General features: G+C 45.0%; 1 protein-coding gene across 1 annotated transcript; it reads left to right on the top strand.

The window, feature by feature from the left end:
• The first annotated feature begins 35 nt into the window (after window positions 1-35).
• Window positions 36-6,727, top strand: LOC311146362 (liprin-beta-2-like). The gene is made up of 3 exons (XM_084182848.1): window positions 36-952; window positions 2,409-2,650; window positions 6,686-6,727. Exons 1-3 carry the CDS (start codon window positions 889-891, stop codon window positions 6,689-6,691), a joined length of 312 nt encoding a protein of 103 aa, XP_084038974.1. The 5' UTR covers window positions 36-888; the 3' UTR covers window positions 6,692-6,727.
• The last annotated feature ends 2,860 nt before the right edge of the window (window positions 6,728-9,587 follow it).

The raw sequence follows: 9,587 nt of genomic DNA on the forward strand, positions 1-9,587 counted from the left end.
TCCGCCTTCTAGATGGTAGCAGGGTGAACAGGCCGTGGCTCGGGTGGCTGAGGTCCTTGATGATCTTCTTGGCCTTCCTGTGACACCGGGTGCTGTAGATGTCTTGAAGGGCAGGCATTGTGCCCCCAGGGATGCGTTGGGCTGACCGCACCACCCTCTGGAGAGCCCTGCGGTTGCGGACGGTGCAGTTGTTGTACCAGGCAGTGATAGGCAGTGTACAGTGCTATGGTGATTGCGTCATCTGTGGATCTGTTGGGGCGGTATGCAGATTGTAGTGGGTCTCAGGTGTCGGGTAAGGTGGAGGTGATATGGTCCTTAACTAGCCTTTCAAAGCACTTCATGATGACAGAAGTGAGTGCTACGGGGCGATAGTCATTTAGTTCAGTTACCTTCCGAACCTGTGAATGAAGTTAACGAGAACATCTTAAAGAAATAAAGGGAAGACAAATGGAGTACTTGAAGAAAAACACAAACACAAACAATGCCAAGGTTGCGCTCCCATCCCAAGTGGATAGGACTGCTGACAATGGCAAGAACTCCACCCGCAAAATGAGAGGAACATTTAAAGCCAAAAGCCACATACATGGAGGATATGTATATGGGAAAAAGGGCTGGGGCAGCTGTTGTTGTTTTGCTGTAAATAGATCTAAGAGGCAAAGAGAACTCCCTAAAGCTCCAGTCAACTGAATGCTGATTATAATCTGTCTGACATGATTGAAAACTGTCCCCATCTCTTACTCCCCTCCCTTCTGCTCCTCTCTGTCTCTCTCTCCGGCTCTACTATCACTCCCTCCATCCCTCTCCCTCTCTCTCGCTTTCTCTATTTCAATTTCTCCTATCGGTGCATGGTGATCCGGTGAGTAACAGTGTATGAAGTAGCCCGTTGCCATGGCGTCAGATGACAGCCACATGCTGGAGGCAGCCTTGGAGCAAATGGATGACATTATCGCTGGTAAGCTTCTATTTTATTAAGACCTCCTCAAAGACAACCCGGCTTGCAATTACTGCTCTCTTTAGACTGGTATTTGGTAATGTCTTGAAGGTTTCATTGAGATTTAAATATATTAACTTAGAGTAGGAATGTTACATTTTGTTCAGTTCTTTCTAAGCATAATCAAAATAAATTGTGTACTTTGGATTTTAGTTGAAATGATGAAAGGAAAGTTCCTCTTAGGATCTTGAAGTTTGAGATACTGGGATTAAGCTTGTTCCAACTAGAGCAGATTTACTGGGGGAAACTCAGCAGGTTTTGAATAGATGGTCCTTGTCAGTAGGCTACTGTACATCAACCATTCTGCTAGTCTTTTACGCTGCCTCTCTTCTTCCCCCACCTGATCTATTCCATGTATACTCTATCATTTATATTACATTTCCATTTTGGTCATTTAGCAGACACTCTTATCCAGAGCAATTTACAGTCAGTGCATTCAACTAAGGTCGATAAAACAACCACATATCAATGTCATAGAATGAAAAAAACGTTCCTCAATAAAGCAGCTATCAGCAAAATCAGTGCTAGCAAGAAAGACAAATACAACATCCTTGTCTGTAGTTGTCCACCACACTCTATAACTAGCTCTCTTTCCATATTGTTCAGCTCCCCATGTTTTCTTACAGGGGTGATACATTTCAGTCACCACTGTTTGTCATAACCATAGCAGGATATCAGATGACTCTGTTGGGGTTCCTGTAAGGGGCACAAGACAAAAGGCTCTAATAATAGAGATAGCATAGTGCTAATGACCCCCAGTACACTGCAAGACAGAGAAAACCGTGACATCACCCATAGAGATGGTCATACAGGCTAACATATTGCTAATAATGCTAACAATTCCTGTAATAGGCCTACAGCTAAGGTGACATGAGATCATGAATATATATCTGTGCAGACTAGTGCAATATTTAAAAGACCATCAGAGCACAGCACTTTGACACACTGCCTTTACTCAGAGAAGCAGTCAATACACCATGCAATGTCCCTACAATATCCCTATAGGGAACACTTGAGTTTTCAAAGCTGACAGCGTTCAGGCACTGTTGAAGCTAGCGTTGTAGTGGGAGGGTGCCCTCCAGTGGTTATGCTAGGTAGCAGTTGGATGTTTTCAATTATTTCACACATTATGTTGATGTATTCAGTGACTCACATTGGAAATTCAAACTGGCATGATATATTCATCAGCACATAATACTTTCACTCAGCAATCCTAACAGCCTGTTTGTGGAGCAGTCACATACAATATAGTCAACAGCAAACAGTTTATAGTAATCTGATTTCAGAAAATCAAAACAAGTCAAAATGGATTGCTAGACTCTGGGATAGCTAGTTTTATGGCTCTGATGGCTGTATCACCCCTATGATATGTGCCCTAACCATAACTTGAATCTAAATTATTTCATTTTATTGGCAGGAGGGTTCTGCGAGGCCTTCTTGAAGTTTGGGGCCCAGGGTTACCACTCCCAGGGTTCGAACTCTGCCCCCACCTTTGCCCTCACCTCAGCCATTAACCCCAACATCAGGGTGCTGCAGCTGGTAGAGGATCTCAGGGTAGCCCTGGAGGGCCAGGTGGACCAGGAGGAGCATGACTCCATGAGCAGACAGGTCCCCATGGACACAGCACACACCCTGTTAGATTGGCTGGAGAAGGGAGGGGTGAGTAGCTTCAACACAGCCTAAACTCACTTCACACACTAAACTGGCTAGTGTGGTGTATTTATTCAGGAAACCTTGTTACTGGGTTCTATTGAGCATATGAACCATCTTTCAGAAGGGGGGGGGATATTATGGGGTGGAATAGAGACAAAAATAACAAAGTGATAGTGTTTGTGTAGGAGACAGAAAGGGATAAAAAGAGAGAGACAGACAGAAAGCGAGAGAGAGAGAGAGAGAGAGAGGGAGAGAATAAAAGAGAGAGAGAGAGAGAGAGAGAAGGAGAAGAAAGGGAGGGAGAGGAGCCAGCTGGCGTGGTCTGAGTCGTAGTGCTGCAGTCTGATATTAGAGACTAGCCACTTCTCAGCCTGCCTCTGTCTGGGCTCCAAACCACACAGCCAGGGTCCGACCTAGACACAGCACACCATAGGCTCCCCACTACAGTCTCTCTGCAGCGAGAGAGTAGGAGGGGAAGAGGAGGAAGAAGCAGATAGAAGGATTCAAGGGGATTAACAGTGATAAAGTATCTTTCTTTCAGAAGCTCTGTTAAGTCTCCTCTCTCTCTCTCTCTCTCTCTCTCTCTCTCTCTCTCTCTCTCTCTCTCTCTCTCTCTCTCTCTCTCTCTCTCTCTCTCTCTCTCTCTCTCTCTCTCTCTCTCTCTCTCTCTCTCTCTCTCTCTCTCTCTCTCTCTCTCTCTCTCTCTTCTCTCTCTCTCTCTCTCTCTCTCTCTCCTCTCTCTCTCTCTCTCTCTCTCTCTCTCTCTCTCTCTCGTTACAGTGTAGAGTTTGAGGAAGAAAATAGTCAAAGCTACAATGGGCCAACAGAATGGAGTATAACATAGATTTCTATAAGCATGTTGCCTAGCTGAAAAAGGTAAGAGACTTTTTGAGGTTTCACTTTCATGCTTTTCCCTACTTATATATCTGTACTGCATCTGTATAGAGGAATCTGGTTATTGTTATTGTACACAGACAGGGAAATCGCTTGCATACTGGAGATGCACATGGAGAAAGACTGGTGTTGTGGAGTTGTTCATTGTAACACAGTTGATTGATAGTACAGACTCATCTGTTTTGACCGTAAACTGGAAAGTTCTGTGTCATAGTAGTCACCTGTTCTATTGTCTGTCATTTCTGCACCTTCACAGAACAAGGTCCTTCAATTAAAAGTTGGTATGGGAAAAGCTTGGCAATTGTTGAAGAGCAACAGGTAGCATTCAATAAAACATGGTAACCACCTTTCTGGAAAACACTTTGAACTCTCATATTACATTTACATTTTAGTCAATTAACAGAAGTTCTTATCCAGAGCATACATTTCCATACCTTTTTTACTTTCTTGTTCGTACTGGTCCCCCATGGGAATCCAACCCTGGCATCTACCACCTGAGCCACACAGGACCCAACTCTCCCTGCGTTTCTTTACTGTGCAGGAATAATACTTATACCCGAAACTCTGCAGGCGATTGTGATTGGATGAGCTTCTACATAGCCTTCATACATGGCACGATAACAGGAAAACTTGATTTCCGTATAGTTCAATTAGCAATATGGCTTATCTGTCAATCCATCTGTTGAGGAACTTGTACTGAATTTTAATGAAGAATGTGTGAAGGGGAGTAGGAACGGGCCGGACCGGGCTGGCGACGTGCACCACAGGCTTGGTACGGGGAGCAGGAACGGAGCGGGCTGGCGACGCGCATCACAGGCTTGGTGCGAGGGACTGGAACAGGCCGGACCGGGCTGGCGACGCGCACCACAGGCTTGGTGCGAGGGACAGGAACAGGCCGGACCGTGCTGGCGACGCGCACCACAGGCTTGGTACGGGGAGCAGGAATGGGCCGGACCGGCTGGCGACGCGCACCACAGGCTTGGTGTGAGGGACAGGAACAGGCCGGGCTGGACTGTGGAGATGGACTAGAGGTCTGGAGCGGAGAGCTGACACAACCCGTCCTGGCTGAATGCCTATCTCCACACCCTGTGTGTGAGGCATCAGCACAGGACGTACAGGGCTGTGCACTCGTACTGGCGCTACAGCACGTGGCACTGGCGCAGGATATCCGGGACCGAGGAGGGGTACTGGAGGCCACGAGCGTTGAGCCGGCACACTCCGTCCTGGCTACATGCCCACCTTAGCACGACACGTGCGTGGTGCTCGCACAGGACGTACAGGACTGTGCCGGAACACTCGCGGCACAGTACGTGGCTCCGCATAACCCGGAGCCTGCCCAGTCTCACGCTGCCTAGCCTGAGTACGGGGAGTTGGCTCTGCTCTACCTCTAGGCTCCGCCAACCATCCTTCCAGCCCCCCAAACCTGGTGGCCTCCTCTCCTAGATCGCCGATGCGCCCTCTAGCTGCCTCCAGCAGCCCCGTCATCCACGCCGTGTGCCCCCCCAAAAAAATTACTTGGGATTGCCTCTCGCGTGTCCGTCGTCGGCACGGTTGGCGCCGTTTCTCCTCTCCTGCCTGGGCATTTAATATTGCCCATGGCCCTCTGCCCGCGAATATGTCCTCCCAAGACCACCATTCGCCCACCTGGGACATCGCCAACTTCTCCTGTTTGGCACGCTGCTTGGTCCTCTCTTGGTGGGATCTTCTGTCACGATCGTTATGAGAAGCGGACCAAGGCGCAGCGTGATAGGCGTACATACTTTATTAAGTGTTCACAACAAGAACAAAAACAACAAAACGATACGTGAAGTCCTAGGTAATACAACAAACCATACGGAACAAGATCCTACAATAAACTAGTGAACACAGGCTGCCTAAGTATGGACCCCAATCAGAGACAACGAGCTACAGCTGTCTCTGATTGGGAACCACCCTGGCCAACATAGAAATAAACGATCTAGAACAAAACTCATAGAAAACTAAACATAACAAGTCCACACCCTGGCTCAACATTTAAGAGTCACCAGAGCCAGGGCGTGACAACTCATTACATTTTGAGTGCTTAGCAGGACAGGAAAACGGTCCAATTCACTCACTTACAGTATCTAGAGAACATCCTTAGTCATTCCTACAGCCTCTGATCTGGCAGACTCACTAAACATGCATGCTTTGTTTGTAAATTATATCTGTGTTGGAGTGTGCACCTGGCTATCCGTAAATAAAATACAAAACTAGAAAATGGTCTGGTTTGCTTAAATGATTTATACTTTTACTTTTAATGCTTAAGTATATTTTAGCAATTACATTTACTTTTGGTACTTAAGTATATTTAAACCAAATACTTTTAGAATTTTACTCAAGTAGTATTTTACTGTGTAACTTTCACTTTTACTTGAGTCATTTTCTATTAAGGTATCTTTACTTTTACTCAAGTATGACAACGGGGTACTTCTTTCACCACTGGTCATCAGCCTATACATTCTCTCCCTACATATGGGACACTTTAGAAGATGAGGCGTGACACCATTTAGATGATGGTGATGATGCAATGTTCACTATAAGCAGGGCAATTTCCCATTTCTATGAAGCCTACAGGATGCTTTGGAAATAGAATTAGGAATTAGAATACTAGAATGGATATGAACCTTCTTATGATGGTCTAAAGCATCAGCCATTTTGGTCAGGGACTTGGTCAAACATTGTTTGCAGTGCTGTAATAAGATATTGTGTAAAACAATGAATTTGGAGATTATCTGCATTGTATGTTTGCTAGCTATAGCCAGCCATTTTTAGAGGCATGATTCCATACATTTTTCAAATTGTGCCAATATGCCAATATTCCATTTAAACAATGCAGTCAATCCACAGCATACACTTGCTGAAATCAGTTGATGATAGGATTTAGACAAGTTTTAAATGCAACAAGTACTGATATTGTATAATATAATAACACTCACAGCTTTCTAAGAAAATACATATGTTGACATTTACGGTCTGTTTACATATATTTTAGAGGCTATTTAGACCGAAAATGTGTATAAACCTGTATAAACTGTATTTATAATTATACGTCAATATTTTGGGGTTACAATATTTCTATTACACAACTTCTGATATTTATCATACCTTTCTTTTCTTTTCTTGCAGAAGTAAAAACAGGAAATGCATCACCGATGCCTCTACTGCCATTCATTCCAATTAGACTGGTTTGGATTTCTCCTGACGAAAATAGCTGCCTTTATCACCCCCTTCTATAACTGTGAGGGATTATGACATAGACCCTTTTGTAATTTAATAGGATCTCTATGGAGTCGACCACCAGACGACATGGACAGATAAACTGTCTTTCTGTGTGTGTGTGTGTGTGTGTGTGTGTGTGCTATATGTCATATGGAGAGAGCACCACTTTCTTCCTCACACAACATCAATAAATTAGAGTACCAGCCACACAGTGATGATATCTTTGTTATCTCATCCCAGCTAGGGAGGCCAATGTAAATGTAATTTTCTTCCATGCTTTTTTCTGTATCGTTATATCAATGCTAAGCAGGGCATTGACATGGACCATCATAAAGAGAGAGTGTAAATCACCCCCTACCACTAGTGCTCTCAACAGACATATACTGTTGCTACTTTTCAGGGAAGTTAGGAACCAATATACACAAGCAGTCAGGAAAGCAAAGGCTAACTTTTTCAAACAGAAATTTGCATCCTGTAGCACTAACTCCAAAAAGTTTTGGGACACTGTAAAGTCCATGGAGAATAAGAGCACTTCCTCCCAGCTGCCCACTGCACTGAGGCTAGGAAACACTATCACCACCGATAAATCTACAATAATCGAGAATTTCAACAAGCATTTTGCTACAGCTGGCCATGCTTTCCATCTGGCTACCACTAACCCGGCCACCAACTCTGCACCCTCTGCTGCAATTTGCCCATGCCCCCCCCGCTTCTCCTTCACACAAATTCAGACAGCTGATGTTTTGAAAGTGCTGCAAAATCTGGACCCCTACAAATCAGCTGGGCTAGACAATCTGGACCCTTTCTTCCTAAAACTAGCCGCTGAAATTGTCGCAACCCCTATTACTAGTCTGTTCAACCTCTCTTTCATAACGTCTGAGATCCCCAGAGATTGGAAAGCTGCCGCGGTCATCCCCCTCTTCAAAGGGGGTGACACTCTAGATCCAAACTGCTACAGACCTATATCCATCCTGCCCTGCCTTTCGAAAGTATTCGAAAGCCAAGTTAACAAACAGATCATCGACCATTTCGAATACCACCGTACCTTCTCCGCTATGCAATCCGGTTTCCGAGCTGGTCACGGGTGCACTTCAGCCACGCTCAAGGTCCTAAACGATATTATAACCGCGATTGATAATAGACAGTACTGTGCAGCCGTCTTCATCGACCTGGCCAAGGCTTTCGACTCTGTCAACCACCGCATTCTTATTGGCAGACTAAATAGCCTTGGTTTCTCAAATGACTGCCTCGCCTGGTTCACCAACTACTTCTCAGATAGAGTTCAGTGTGTCAAATCGGAGGGCCTGTTGTCTGGACCTATGGCAGTCTCTATGGGGGTGCCACAGGGTTCAATTCTTGGGCCGACACTTTTCTCCGTGTATATCAATGATGTCGCTCTTGCTGCTGGTGACTCTCAGATCCACCTCTACGCAGACGACACCGTTTTGTATACATCTGGCCCTTCATTGGACACTGTGTTAACAAACCTCCAAACGAGCTTCAATGCCATACAACAATCCTTCAGTAGCCTTCAACTGCTCTTAAACACTAGTAAAACTAAATGCATGCTTTTCAATCGAACGCTGCTAGCACCCGCCCACCCGACTAGAATCACCACTCTCGACGGGTCTGACCTAGAGTATGTGGACAACTACAAATATCTAGGTGTCTGGTTAGACTGTAAACTCAACTTCCAGACTCACATAAAGAATCTCCAATCCAAAGTTAAATCTAGAATCGGCTTCCTATTTCGCAACAAAGCCTCCTTCACTCATGCTGCCAAACATGCCCTCGTAAAACTGACTATCCTACCGATCCTTGACTTCGGCGATGTCATTTACAAAATAGCCTCCAACACTCTACTCAGCAAATTGGATGTAGTCTATCACAGTGCCATCCGTTTTGTCTCCAAAGCCCCATACACTACCCACCACTGTGACCTGTACGCTCTTGTAGGCTGGTCCTCACTACATGTTCGTCGTCAAACCCACTGGCTCCAGGCCATCTATAAATCACTGCTAGGCAAATCCCCGCCTTATCTTAGCTCATTGGTCACCATAGCAGCACCCACCCGCAGTCTGCGCTCCAGCAGGTATATCTCACTGGTCATTCCCAAAGCCAACACCTCCTTTGGCCGCCATTCCTTCCAGTTCTCTGCTGCCAATGACTGGAACGAATTGCAAAAATCTCTGAAGCTGGAGACTCTTATCTCCCCCAATAACTTTAAGCATCAGTTGTCAGAGCACCTTACCGATCACTGCACCTGTACACAGCCCATCTGAAATTAGCCCACCCAACTACCTCATCCCTATATTGTTATTTAATTTGCTCTTTTGCACCCCAGTATCTCTATTTGCACATAATCTCTTGCACATCTAGCATTCCAGTGTTAATACTATTGTAATTATTCTGCACTATAGCCTATTTATTGCCTTACCTCCATAACTTGCTACATTTGCACACACTGTATATATATTTTCTGTTGTATTTCTGACTTTATGTTTTTTTTACCCCATATGTAACTGTGCTGTTTTTATTGCACTACTTTGCTTTATCTTGGCCAGGTCGCAGTTGTAAATGAGAACCTGTTCTCAACTGGCTTACCTGGTTAAATAAAGGTGAAATAAATAAAAAAATAAAAATAAACTGCACTATAGAAAAAGCCTCTGCTCCCCTTTACATTCAGCTAGCTGCAGTCTGTTTATTTTCTGTTGTCTATGATCCCTCTTTTCTCCTCTGTCTAGCATATAGCATCACTTAGGCCGTTGGTTAGAGTTGCTGTGATGTAGATAAGGCCTCTCATCCCTGA

This window comes from Coregonus lavaretus (assembly GCF_964263955.1).
Source record: "Coregonus lavaretus genome assembly, chromosome: 19".
NCBI lineage: Eukaryota > Metazoa > Chordata > Actinopteri > Salmoniformes > Salmonidae > Coregonus > Coregonus lavaretus.

Coding starts and splice junctions, on each gene's coding strand:
- LOC311146362 (XM_084182848.1), top strand. CDS start 889: ATGGCGTCAGATGACAGCCACATGCTGGAGGCAGCCTTGGAGCAAATG. Junction 953..2,408: donor AATGGATGACATTATCGCTG/GTAAGCTTCTAT, acceptor TTTTATTGGCAG/GAGGGTTCTGCGAGGCCTTC.